The 14,787-nt window shown below is 39.4% G+C and overlaps 1 protein-coding gene across 1 annotated transcript in view; it reads left to right on the top strand.

Moving 5' to 3' along the window:
• Nucleotides 1-4,810: 4,810 nt before the first annotated feature.
• LOC121933741 (olfactory receptor 14A16-like) overlaps nt 4,811-14,787 on the top strand; it is a 21,459-nt gene continuing 11,482 nt past the window's right edge. The window contains exons 1-2 of the mRNA XM_042473731.1: nt 4,811-5,724; nt 9,677-9,701. Of these exons, the coding sequence (XP_042329665.1) occupies nt 4,817-5,724; nt 9,677-9,701 (933 nt within the window). The 5' untranslated portion in view covers nt 4,811-4,816. The remainder of the gene's footprint in view (nt 5,725-9,676; nt 9,702-14,787) is intronic.

Here is a 14,787-nt window from a genome sequence, read left to right as displayed (position 1 = left end):
AAACAACATTTTCTAGAATTAAATTTATCAAATATACTCTAATAAATCATGAAAGAGAGAAGGGGGGGGGGAGTACTTCCCATCGGGATATCAACACGTGTATGTAACAACCTCATGTAGATACAAAAAAATATTGTTGGTGTTTCATGGATGTAACATGTGTTTCCCAATAAAGGACCCCCCTCCCCAGTCTATCACAGTTTCTGAAGCCACAGCTGTTAATGCTTTTTTAAACATGGACAATTCTTTTGGAGACTTTTCTGCTCTCCAAAACATGCAGAAAGACCCCGATGTACAAAAATACCCCAGTCCCTCACAGGAACCCCATTACACCTTTCTTCGTCCCCAAATGCACCCACATTCATTGGAGACCTTCACAAAATAGTGTCTGAATGTTATGCAGCATGACCTCTGGTTGCCATTTTGGGAAGAATTTCAAGAAAGGTAGAGGCATTTCAGAGCACTGTCATGGGAGTGTGGCCTATGGGTGGGAGTTGGAGCGGGGAAATCAGACCTTTGTCCCAGTGAATTTGCACATCCTTGATGCCATGCAAGGATAAATAGTTCAGTGAGGCAATGCTGTAGCAATGACTATTTATTTGTAGAATTCTTCTTTAGTGTCCATTTCAGGCTGTAATGTAATATTCATTGCCATGATCTTACATTGTACAGCTATGAGTGACAAGATCCTCTGATAAGTGCTATGCTGACTTCATCTCAGCAGGGCACAATAAAATAGAGATAAAGTAGGTTAATGCTCATTGCAGCCCCAGAGGCCACACCTGTTCCTCCACCACCTAGCCTTTTTGCAGCAGGATTGTAGCCCTTTAATGCTCTCTTTGTTTCCCACAGACTATTGGTCTGTGCCAATATATGGAAATTGCTCATGTAGCTCTGCATTCCTCATCAACCTGAACTTTGCAGCTGCCACACTAACAGCTTCAAGTCGACCACTGCACTCTACTCTATTGATCTGCAGTCATGGCTCTAAGACAGTATTTGGACTATTCCAATTTGGCTGAAACAGTCCTGATTAATCCTTTGCCACTTTTCACCTGCTTTTAAAATGTCCTAGTTTTTCTCTTCTCCCTCTACATTTTCCCATTGCTCTCAGCTTATTTCAGCTTCTGCAAATGAAGTTCAAAGTGAAAAAGTAATTTTTACTCAACTCAGCATGTGGGAAAAGAGAGGAGAGGATTGAATTTTGCCCTTCCCAGTAGACCCAGGAAGAAACAAACTGTTGTAGTCTGTTTGTTCATCTTCATTATTAATTTCTGTCATCTTGACTACACTCTCTGCTTGCCACACACATCCCAGTTTTCCTCTGTGAAATATTGGAGGATATTCTGCCTTGGCCACTTGTATCCACCAACAAGGCATTGGATGAATAGCACTGGGCTCAATGCTGAGTGAAGATAAACCTGGGGGAAGTCAGAGCACAATGGGCCTTTATACCCATTCCAAGCATTTCCCAACACTTTGACATGACAGCATCATGATACAACATATATCATATGTTGCCCTAAATGGCTTGGGCCCAGAGTATCTGCTGGACTGCCTCTCCCCATATAATCCGCCCCGCACTCTCAGATCATCTGGGCAGCAACTTTTAAGAGTTCCGGTGGCTAGGCTAGCTTCTTCTACCTCTAGGAGGGCATTTACGATCTCGGCCCCCAGCCTCTGGAACTCGCTGCCCACAGAGCTCCGCGCAATCACCTCCCTACCCCAATTCAAGAAGGGGCTGAAAACCTATTTATTTGAGCAGGCCTACCCCTGAATATTCCCCCCCTCCCCCGAAATGTTTATTCACCTCCCCCCTCCCTTCCTCTGCCAGCACAATAGACTGGCATGAGTTTGTAATGTTTTTAATAAGTCTAGGCTTTTTACTGTGATATGGTTTTTTGTATATTGTAATTGCCTTGGTGTATATTGTATTGTATAATCTTGCTGTGCACCGCCCTGATTTGAAGAAGGGCGGTATAAAAATAAAACTTTTATTTATTATTTATTTATTATATGTAAATTTGCCCAACAAAGCATCCCCTGAAGCAGTGGCATCAGAAAGCCTTCCAATGTGTGGTTGGTGGGTGGGTTTCAGACGGCACCAGGTGACACCCTAAAGGGGAGACTGACACCACTTTTGCTCAAACATCTGCATTTTGGCCAAAATGGGCTGTGGTATTTGCCTACAAAACTTTAAAAACAATAAAGAGATGGTGTGAGTGAGATGAGGCCCAGTGGGAGGAGAAAGGAGAAGACCCAGTATATATATATAATTTAAAAATTAATTTTAATTTTTACTTTTTTCACATTTTCTTTAAAACATCACATTTTACCAAATTTTCACTTTAACTACATGAAACTATGTTTATGTAAATACATTTATTCTGTGCATATGACACTGTAATTTAAAGGTATTTTTCATTTTGCTAGTTTGCTATGTCACAACTATTACCGTTACATTGAGTGATATATGAGAATTGGGATTTTTTGAGTAAACTAGTATAAAAAAATTACTAAGGATTGTGTATGGTGTAGTGTGGGAGGAGGTCAGTGGGGGCGACATCATGAGTTACTGCAGCAACCCTGGTGATGCCATTGCTCAGGAGGATATGTCATGCACAGAATTCTAATTGATTTTCTTCTCTTTAGAAAAGAAATACAAAGAATATATAAAGATTCAGAATTGGAATGAAATAAAAGGAGGAGGCTTCTGGAATGTTTGGAAGCTCTAATGAGGATTCTCCTAATGTCTCCTTTTCATCCCTCTAAGACTTTGAATGGGCTCAGAGAACTGCTCCTACTCCTCCAGCCTTGACATTCTCTGAGGATGCTTAGAGAAGTGAGACAAAGAACATGGAAGAGTTCCAACTGTGTCTTCTGATCATTTATGCTGCACTCAAGGGAGTATGATCCCAAGAAACCAGAAAGGCTTTAAGTGACTCCCCTTCTCAAGCATGAAACAATCATTTGCAGCTGGAGAGTCGGTCTCTGTTATTGTTACTATAATATGTTCCTAATGCCTAGTGCAGACAAAAAGGCAACACGTCTTGTGGGAATTACGACAGGAGGCACTTGGATGAGATGACGAATGGATTCTCATACAATGGTCATGTAATGTCCACATGGAAGCTGAAGGGTAAGATGAACTTTACAGTAGAAATTTTTATTTCAAATTGTTTTTGGATGTTTCGGTAGGTTTTGATTTTGGTGGATTGCAGAATTATTTCCCAATTTTCCCTTTCCTTTCTCCCCACCACAAGTGCATTCTGCTTTAAGAAGTCTTTCTGCATCTAGGTCTTCAGTTGAATAAAACAACCATTACAGCATAACAGAGTTTGGAAGTAACTGTTTACAAACTTGCAAGTATTTCCTTTTTTGTCGTGCAGTTGTAACTATTTTAATCAATTTATACTGGCAAGATGTTTGTGGTCTAACTACTTATGCTCATTTTATGCCATAGTTCAGTATCTTGTACCATTCTGACAAAAGAACAACAACAATCTCTTACTCAAGAGTTAAGCTGGAAAAGTTCCCTTACACATGTGGTTATACTTTTCTAACTGTGGTGCAATATTATGTATTCAGTGGGGCTCTGGAGAATCATTAAATTCATACTTGCTTAAGTGAAGTTACATAACTATAAACATTTCGTGTGTAGATGTGCATCTTTGGATGCTGTGTAACTATTTGCCAAAGCCTTCAGTGTATCACTTTCTTGACTGAGATTGAAGAAACAACTACTATGAATTCCACAATACAGAATGAAATCGCAAGTGCATTGACAGATACAAAAATCAGTCGCAAAGTGCCAATGTTTGGCAAAAGGGAAGTGTAGCATAATGACCATGGAATTGCAGGTGTGTAGATTTACATTGTACATGGACAATGTAAAATCTTGCCCTTACTTCTTTTTTTAAATTAAAAGAATGTTAGTTGTTAATTTTTGGAAACTCCCGAATTATAAATTCATAGAATAATAGAATCATAGAGACAACAAGGGCCATCCAGTCCAACCCCAGTGCCATGCAAGAATACACAGTTAAAATACTCCTGACAGATGGCTGTCCAGCTTCTGCTTGAAAACTTCCAAAAAAGGATATGCCACCACTGTCTGAGGCAGTGTATTCCATTTTTCTGTCAGGATATTCTTCCTAATATTTAGGTGGAATTAGATTTCCTTGTAGCTTGAAGCCATTGCTCTGTGTCCTGATCTCTGAAGCAGCAGAAACCAAGCTTGCTCCATCCTTAATTTCACATCCCTTTAAATATTTAAAGATGGTTATCATATCACCCAATAACCTTCTCTTCTCCAGACTAAAAATACCCAGCTTCCAAAGCCACTCTTCATAGGACATGGTTTCAAGACCCTTCTCCAATTTGGTTACATTCCTCTGGACATGCTCAATGTCAGTGGGATATACCTATGTGTGGATTTATGATTCAACAATTCCTTGAATGGGTCTCCTCTAACTGGGATTAACTAACAGGATTTTAGTCAACATTGACTGACTATTGCTATGTTATGTTATGAATATGTGTTCTCTTTTCATTATTTTCTTTAGTGCTCTGTATGTCTCTTGGTTGCAAGACTAGAGTATTAATATTAATATTAGTGAGCTTCTGTCATAACATCTTTGAAGAAACAATTAATTGCCATTGCTTGTCCCCAAATGATTTTAGAAACAGAGGAGGGAGGCAGCATTTATCGTGAAATAACAGGGGATCCTTTCAAAATTTATTTAAAATAAAATAAAATACTAAAGACTTCTCATCTTCTTTATTCTACAGGTAGTTTACAAGGACTAAAGACAACATGAGCAATCTTACATCTGTGTCCACTTTTCTGCTGCTCCAGTTTTCAGATGTCCGAGAGCTGCAGTTCATTCACTTCCTTGTGTTCCTCACAATGTACCTGATGGCAGTGACAGGGAATCTTCTCATCATCATTGCAGTTGCCCTTGACCACCGCCTGCATACCCCTATGTACTTCTTCTTATTCAATTTGGCCATGATTGACCTTGGAACAATTTCAGCCATTGTACCAAAAACCATGGCTATGTCTCTCATGAATGATGTTTCCATTTCTTATTCTGGGTGTGTTGCTCAAGTTTTCTTTTATTTATTCTTTGGATCATTGGATCTAGCTGTGCTAACGGTAATGGCATATGATCGCTATGTTGCAATTTGCAACCCACTTCAGTATGAGAGAATTATGCACAAGGGAGCCTGTCTTCAGATGGTAGCCATTGGGTGCATGGCTAGTCTTTTGTATGCTACGGTACACAGTGGTGGCACTTTTGCAATTACCTTCTGTTCTAATATTGTCAACCAATTTTTTTGTGACATCCCACGGTTACTAAAACTCTCTTGCTCTCGCATTTATCTAGTGGAAGTTGGATTTCTTGTAATAAGTTTTGGTATGGCAGTAGGATGCTTTATCTTTATCACTGTAACATATAGTCACGTCTTTGCCACAGTTTTTAGAATTCCCTCTGTTCATGGTCAGAAAAAAGCCCTCTCCACCTGCCTTCCCCACCTCACTGTTGTCTCCTTATTGATATTCAGTTGTCTCTTTGCCTATGCAAAACCTCCCACTGGTACATCATCTCATCTAGATATAGCTTTTTCTGTGGTATATACTATAATTCCTCCCATGGTAAATCCATTCATCTATAGCATGAGAAACAAAGAGATCAAGAGTGCCCTGTGGAAACTGTTCAAGTTCACAATTATGTGTAAAATAAAGTTTTAATTTGTTCTATAATAAAACCATTTTATAATGACTGCAAATGAATGATTGTATCATTAAATTATAGCATTGTAGTATAAACACTCCATTATTTCACATATATTAATTCTGTAACACACACTATTTTTTGAGCCATCTATCCTTTTCTCAGTATCATTTTTCTTTTCATTTTCCTCTACCCTTTCTATGGCTAAGTGAGAAATTGCACCAATCATGTTCACTCACATCAAAATAGCATAGCTTCATCATGCCTTGGTTCTGGCACCTGATAAAAAACCCCTTCCATTCCAACTGGCTTTTCTTTGGCCTCTAGGGAGAGAAGAGAAACTAGCATATGCTGAACTTTATCCCGTCTCTTACTGTCAACCCCTTTTCTTTTTGTTTTGTGTCTTGTTTAATTTTAAAGTTGTGGGCAAGGAATTGTCAAATTAAGAATTACTAAAATCCTTAGATCCACCCTTCTGCCTAGTATTGTGATGTGAGAGCATTATGTCACAACATCAATTTCCTTCAAATGGGTATGTAAATATTCCCTCCTACAGCTACTCCCTTGAGGACATGTTATGCACAGAAAGACTGGTTTTCTTGTCTTTAGAAAAGAGCTAAAAAATATTTAGACTCAAGATTGGGGTGGAATGAACAAAAGCCAGGGGGCTTCTTGAATGTTTTGAAGCCTTAATGGGAATCCTCCTGATGTCCTCTTTGCATCTCCCCAAGCATCGGTGCTTGTCTTTTGTACTATCTAGGTCTGTCATGTTCTCAGTCAGTATAACCTGAATACTTGTGCAAGTCTAGTTTTCTTGGGTCATCTTGACACAAAACACGTATCATTTTCGAGGTTAGATATTGATTATGAATCTCCATATCCAGAAAAAGGTGGTGTAGGGTATGATAACTCTTCTGACGACTACATAGCCACACCAGGGAGGAGGAAGCTGCAGCTGAGGAACATTTTTTTATATGGCTCAGGTCCTGGCTATTTAGTATATGATATTTCCTATTATAAGCCAGGCCAGGCTCTGAATTCCGCTCAGTGTTACCACCATCACAAGCATGGTTTGTGGGAAGGTGAGAGAGGGCCTACTCAGTGACTGCCCCTAGACTCTGGAACTTCCTTCATAGAGAAAGACTCCCTCATGGTTGTCCTTCAGTCAACAGGCTAAAACCTTTTTATTCAGGCATGCTTTTAAAACAGAAAGTTTTTTTTAAGAAAAGGCTAGAGGGTTCTGTATTAACCTAAATGTTTTAAGAGCGTTTTCATATCTTAAATTGAATTTTGTTCTTTTATTTTTATTGAAAATTTTACTGAAATGTTTTATTCTTTTTATTGAAATGTGAACTTCTTTAATCCTGTAAATTGCTTAATTCCTATGGTTTCTTTTTTATATTATTAATTGTATTGTTCTTTTAAATTATGAGCCACTTTAAGTCCCAATTTTGGAGAAAAAGGAGGATATAAATAAATATAACAACAACCACAACAAGAAAACAATATTAATAAAATGTTGTTTGTTGCTGTTGTTGTTACTGCAGGCTGTGTTCTGATTGTGAGAATACAATAATGTTACCCTCATACAAGACAGTGATACTAGAGGATGTCATTGTTGCGCACCACCAATCTAAATAAATGAAAGCCAACATGGTGTAGTAGGTTAGTGGTTTGAGCATTGGACCCTGACTCTGGATACCAGGGTTTGATTCCCACTCAGATATGAAACCATGGATGACCTTGGGCAAGGTACATGCTCTCAGCCTCAGGGGAAGGCAATGGCAAACAAATGCCCATTACAGACAGGCCTTTGCTCCACCCCCAGTACATACTAGGGGTTGGCCGAGGATGCAGCATCCAATCAGGCCTCACCCCTAGTATGTACTGGGGGTGGAGCAAAGGCCCGTCTTTGCTCCACCCCGTAAAAATGGCAGCGTTGTGATGCTGCAAGTGGGCCATTGGCGCCTTGCAGCGTCACAATTGCGCATCAAGAAGAACATGCTTTATGCAGGTTCTTTTTGCTGCACGGGAGAGCCACACGGTTTGTCCGCTATGGTTCCCTCGTGCAGCAAACACGGGTGCCGGCCGAGCACCCTTTTTGGCCACTCTGTAAAGCACCAAAAATGAAGAAATCTTGCTGGAAAAAAACCCCATGATACGTTCACGTTAGGGTTGCCATGAGACAGAAATTACTTGAATACACACAACACACACATACATGGTGTAGTAGTTTGAGTGCTGCACTAGGACACACTGTGACTTGATAGCATCATTATACACCTTCTAATGTGTATGTAAATATGTCCAACAAAGCATCCCCTGGAGTAGTGGCATCAGAAAGACCCTGATTTTTTTTTTTTTTGGGGGGGGGGGGCGGTCAGACCATACCAAATGGCACCCTAAGGGTGGTGGTGACACCACTTTTGCTCAAACATCTCCATTTTGGCCAAAAATGGGCTGCAGTATTTGCCTGCAAATCTTTAAAAACACTGAATAATAATAATAATAATAATAATGATAATAGATTTATTTATAGCCCACCCAGTCATGAGGAATCCAGGGGAGTTACAGTAAAAGTACATTCAAAATACAATAAAATTCAAAATTAATCCCTTCCCAAACCCCATCCCAATTCAAAAACTACAATATAAAATAATCAGAATTCAAAAACAGTAAAATACAATAGGTTAAAAATTAGGGGAAATTGAGTCGACAGAGAGACATGGATCACAATCGAGTCATATTCATATTCGGGGAGAGGAAACTAGTTCTGGAAGGCCTGCCGGAAGAGATCCGTCTTAAGACATAGAGAAACATATTTGGATGTCAACAGCATACTGGTAACATCCCGCCCCATGTCTCCGGATGATCTTGCCCAGTGGCTTCATGTAAATGTTAAACAGCATGGGAGATAGGATGGCGCCCTGAGGGATGCCAAATTTTAGCTCTCTTTTAGAAGAGCAACTATCTCCTAGCGCCACCATCTGAGAGGTAGGAACGGAACCACTGTAAAACAGTGCCTCCAATTCCCAATTTTCCCAGGCGTTCCAGAAGGATACCATGGTCTATGGTATCAAAGGCCGCTGAAAGGTCCAAGAGCACCAGCAGATTCACACTTCTCCTGTCGATGCCCAGACGGAGATCATAGACTAAGGCGACCATGGCAGTCTCAACTCCGTATCCCATCCTGAATCTGGTTTGAAATGGATCCAGAAACTCAGTTTCCTCCAATACTGCTTGTAGCTGATTGGTGATCGCCCTCTCGATCACCTTGTTCAAAAATGGCAACAACGATACTGACCTATAGTTATTTTGGTTCAAGGGGTCCAGGGAGGGCTTTTTAAAGAGTAGTCTAACCGCTACCTCTTTAAGACAAGAAGGCAGGGTGCCCTCCTTGAAGGATGTGTTAATTATATTTGCCAGCATTGGATTGATTATATCGCCCCACTGGATGGCCAGCCAGGTTGGGCAAGGATCGAGAGGGCAAGTCATCTTTTTCATACTACTGAGGAGCTTGTCCACCTCCTCAGTACTTACCAACTCAAATTGATCCTGTCTAACAGTAATAGTCAAAGCACTGGATGCCTCTCTATTTGCTTCTGTTTTGAAGTTGGTGTCTTATGTGAGAGATTGTGTGAGTGAGATGAGGCACAATGGGTGGAGAAAGGAGATGCCCCAGGTTTTTTTTTTAAAAAAATACTAAATTTCGAATTTATATTGTTTTTTAATTTTTAATTTTTTCATATTTTCTTTAAAAAACATCACATTTTACCAAATTTCACTTTAACTACATGAAACTATATATATGTAAACAAATTTGTTCTATGTGTATGATGTAATTTAAAGGTATAATTTTTAATTTTGCTAGTTCTTTGTCCCAACTATTACCATTACATCCAGTGATACGTGAGAATTAGGATTTATGAGTAAAGTAGTATAAAAAACTTTACTAAGAATTCTGTATGGTGTAGTATGGGAGGAGGTCAGTGGGGGGGCGGGGTGACATCATGAGTTACCTCCCCAGATGACACCAGCCCTAGTGATGCCACTGCCCTGGAGGATATGCCATGCACAGAATTCTGATTGATTGTCTTCTCTTTAGAAAAAGCTACAAAAGATATTTAAAAATTCAGAATTGGAATGAAATAAAGGGAGGAGGCTTCTGGACTGTTTGGAAGTCCTAATGAGGATTCTCCTAATGTTTCCTTTTCATCTCTCTAAGTCTTTGAATGGGCTCAGAGAATTGCTTCTACCCTCTAGCCTTGACATAGCATTTTCCTGTCGCTTTCCATAGTTGAGGATTATCGTTGCCAGTGCATTATGGGGTGGTCACCATTTGGGCCTTCTAGATGATCCCCTATGAAGTCCCACAGGAGTTTAGCATGGCTGAGTTAGGGATGGGAGGGGAGGGGGGAAACCTGATGATTGTCAAGTGCTCCCTGTCCTCCCCTGGCTCTTACATGGATATGTCAGGAGTTTAAGAGTCAGCTATGAGTAATCTAGCTATGTTGTGATAGATAGTCAGATGTATCATTAGCTGACTCCTTCCTTAGTTTCTAAATGGCCATACTGAAGAGTAATGTGGGAGGTGGCAGAGGATTGTCTGACTCTCAGAATACAGCTGGATGGTCTACTGCTGTCTCCCCCCCTCCAACAAAACTATGCATTCTTGGCTGTCTCTGATCTCCCCTGGCCACTATACAGCTGTGTCCAGGAGGAGGAAAGTGCAGATGAGGATCATTTTAGGCTGTGTTGTGAGAACTAATACACAATAATGCAGCCATTATCTAGAACCCCCAGATGTCCCAGAGGATGATGTCATTATTGTGTGCCAACAGTCAAAATATATGAAAGTCAGCATGGTGTAGTAGTTGAAGTGTTGGGCTAGGATTCTAGAAGACCAGGATTTGAATCCCCAGTGCGTGACCTTGGGCAAATTTCACCCTCTCAGCTTCAGGCGATGACAACCCCACCTCCTGATCAAATTGTGCCAAGAAAACCTAGTGATAGTTTGCCTCAGGGTTGATATAAGTTAGAAATGATTTGAAAATACATAACAAAAACAGCAGCAGCAGCAGCAGCAGCAGCAGCAGCTGTTAATAAGCAACAATCTTCAGTTGTACCTCATTTTGTCCCTGTTCATTACAGGGCTGTATTGGAAGGGTAGGGAAAAAGTGAGTAACCTCTCTCCTGTGAGAATGACTTCAAACACTTTCTAGAAACAAGCAAACAAACAACCCCCCCAAAAAAAAAACAACAACCAAAAAAAAAAAAAAAAAGAAAAAAGAAAAAAAGAAAAAAAAACCAATCCAGTTTTTGAACTTGTTCCTAGAGCAGGGAGAAAATTGATGAAAATTAATCATTTTCCTCTGAGAGTATAAATAATTTAAACATAGACATTCTTAGTGAGTGCTGATTGTCGGGTGAGGAAGCTTAGAGAAGTGAGACAAAGAACATGGAAGAGTCCCAGTTGTGTTTTCTGGTCAGGTATGTTGCACTCAAGGGAGTAAGATCCCAAGATACCAGAAATGCTTTAAGTGACTCCCCTACCCAAGAATGAGACAATTATTTGCAGCTGGAGAATCGGTCTCTGTTATTGTTACTATAATGTGTTCCGAATGCCTAATGTAGACAAAAAGACAACACATTTTATGGTAATTATGACAGGAAGAGATTAGATGACAAATGGATTCTCATACTATGGCCACGTAATGTCCACATGGAAGCTGAAGGGTAAGCTGAACTTTACAGTAGAAATTTGTATGGATGTTTCGGTAAGTTTTGATTTTGGTGGATTGCAGAATTATTTGTCAATTTTCCCTTCCCTGTCAGCTCTCTCCCCACCACAAGTGCATTCTGCTTTAAGAGGTCTTTCTGCCACTAGGTCTTCAGTTGAATGAAATAATCATTACAGAATAACAGAGCTTGGAAGTAACTGTTTACAAATAATAATTTACTTGCAAGTATTTCATTTTTTGTAGTGCAGTTGTAACTATTTTAGTCAGTTTATACCTGCAAGATGTTTGTGGTCTAATCTACTTGCTCATTTTATGCCATAGTTCAGTATCTTGTACCATTCTGACAAAAGAACAATAGAAACCTCTTACTCAAGAGTTAAGCTGGAAAAGTTTCCTTACATATGTAGTTATACTGTGGTGCAATAGAATGTATTCAATGGGGCACTGGAGAACCATTAAATTCTTACTTGTATGAGTGAAGTTCCATAACTGTAAACATTTCATGGGTAGATGTGCATCCTTGGATGCTGTGTAACTATTTCACAGAGCCTTTAGTATACCATTTTCTTGACTAAGATTGAAGAAACAACGACTGTGAATTCCACATCACAGAATGAAATCGCAAGTGCAGTGGCAGATACAAAATCACTTGCACAGAGCCAGTGTTTGGTAAAAAGGAAGTGTAGCATAATGACCATGTAACTGCATGTGTGTAGATTTACACTGTACAAAAACAATGTAAGATCTTGCCCTTACTTCTTTGTTAAAAAATTAAAAGAATGGTAGTCATTAGTTTTTGGAAGCTCCAGAATTATAAATTCATAGAATAATAGAATCATAGAGTTGGAAGAGACAACAAGGGACATCCAGTCCAACCCCAGTGCCATGCAGGAATACACAATTAAAATACTCCTGACAGGTGGCCATCCAGCCTCTGCTTAAAAACCTCCAAAGAAGGATATGCCACCACCGTCTAAGGCAGTGTATTCAACAATTGAACAGCTTTTACTGACAGGAAGTTCTTCCTAATATTTAGGTGGAATTTCTTTTCCTTAGCTTGGAGCTAATGGCTTGTGTCCTAGTCTCTGAAGCAGCAAATATTTATTTAATAATTATATATTTAAACATGGTTATCATATCATCCCTTAAACTTCTCTTCTCCAGTCTAAACATACTCAGCTTCCTAAGTCACTCTTAATAGAACATGGTCTCTAGATCCTTCAACATTTTGGTTACACTCTTCTGGACATGCTCCAACTTGGCAAGATCCTTTTTGAATTGTGGTGCCCAGAACTGGAGACAATATTCCAGGTGAAGTTTGACCAAAGCAGAATACAGTGATACAATTACTTCTCTCGATCTAGTCATTATACTCCTAAATTGAACTGTTTACCTTTGAAGAGACATTTTGCTGTATGGGAAGTCAGAAGGCATTCTTCAGCCCCTAAATATCTATAGTATGCATGTTTAATGGGCAGCCATTAAGTATGTCTCCATGAATATGTCAAAGAGACAAGCCTGCCTAAACAAGTGTGGTCTGGTATATACCTAGATTCTCTATTTCTAGTTCCATTTGCAGTGAGACATTCTGATGTAAGAGGTTACTGACTGGATTGAATTTCTGTGTATGCCACTGTATGCATGCGTGTTCCTGTTCTAAACAACTTCAGATATCAGGAATAGTAGTGGCAGTTGCAATCTGCTCTCCATGCACTTGCTATATGCATTTAATCTTGACTACAGAAACTATTGGAAATGTCAAATTCTGATAAGGGTCATGATGACAGTGCACCCCCCCCCCCAAACACACACATTTTTTGGAAGAATTGTCTTTAGGATTTGTGTGAATGAGGAAATCATTCTAACTTTCCTGTTGATTGAATCACAAACTACTATCTTCTCTGATAATGGCCTAGAGCAAAGAAGATGTCTCTGGAACAGCCTGGGAATGTATAGTGAATGCTTAATTTATAGATGTAAAAATGTAACATTTTGGAACTGATTGTTAAGTGTCTATGTGTAATATAAACTACAGGAATTGTAAACAAGGTAGTCTCTGGATTACATTCTCATTTGCAATTTTCATCAGAGTGTGTACCATTTCTCTGCAGAAATCAATTTTTATTTTCTCTATGGTTTTGCTGTGTCAAAGAAACTCTGTGGAAAATCAGTGCTGTTTTACCTCAGAGTAAAAGCTCTTTACCCAGGATTAGACTAGATCTTATGGATCCATGTCTGTACTGGTGGGATTGGGCTGATCTCACCATGGGGTTTTTGGCCTACATTGTCTAAGCAAGATGCCATTAGGTCGAGGGGAAACTGGGCCATTTGACCCATGTGGACAAACCCAAAGTAGCTGATGTAGAATCTTGACCATACCTCCTCACTTGGATTTCAGAAATATAACCTGATCCCAGAATCTTAATGGGTTAAGAATGCTTATATTAGATTATGTTTCTAGTAGAGTTTTATGGTTGATGTTTCGGATTATGTATATACAGTTGACTCTGTTTTCGCTGGGGTACAGTTACAGACCCCACCCCGCGAAAACGGAACCTTGCGCGTATTGATGATAATGGAAGTCACCCCTCTGCGCATATTCAATAACGCAGATCCCAAGTCCATGAGAAAGGAGGGGTGACTGTATTTCTTCTCTGTCCATAGTGATCTCATTTTCCTTGCGACTCGTGCCTGGACCAGTGTTACCTTTGGTTTTAGATTCCAAGGTCTTTATTCCTTAATAATAAATATTGGCCTGAATTCTATTGCTAGCCCTACCTAAACTTGAATCTGTGGGATTTCTCTATGTGTTGATTTATGATTCAACAATTCATTGAATGGGTCTCCTCTAACTGGGATTAACTAACAGGATTCCAGCTAACATCAACTGATGCTATGTTATATTATGAATATGTATTCTGTTTTTAATTTTTTTCTTTAGTTTTCTGTATGTTTCTTGGTTGTAAGACTAGGGTATGGATATAAATATGAATATTCATGAGCTCCTGTCATAAAATCGTTGAAGAAACAATTAATTGTAATTGTTTGTCTCCAAATGATTTCAGAAAAAGAGGAGGGAGGCAGCATTTATTGTTAAATAACAGGGGGTCATCTCAAAATATGTTAGCAAAATAAAAAAATAAATAATAAAAAATATTATTGAAGACTTCTCATCTTCTTCATTCTACAGGTAGTTTGGAAGAGCTAAAGACAACATGAAAAATTTTACTTCTGTGTCCACTTTTGTGCTGCTCCAGTTTTCAGACGTCCGAGAGCTGCAGCTCATTCACTTTCTTGTGTTCCTCGCA

The sequence above is a fragment of the Sceloporus undulatus genome, chromosome 6 (assembly GCF_019175285.1).
Source record: "Sceloporus undulatus isolate JIND9_A2432 ecotype Alabama chromosome 6, SceUnd_v1.1, whole genome shotgun sequence".
Lineage (NCBI taxonomy): Eukaryota > Metazoa > Chordata > Lepidosauria > Squamata > Phrynosomatidae > Sceloporus > Sceloporus undulatus.
The sequence above is the reverse complement of the archived record's forward strand: the minus strand, read 5'-3'. Positions and strand labels throughout refer to the sequence as shown.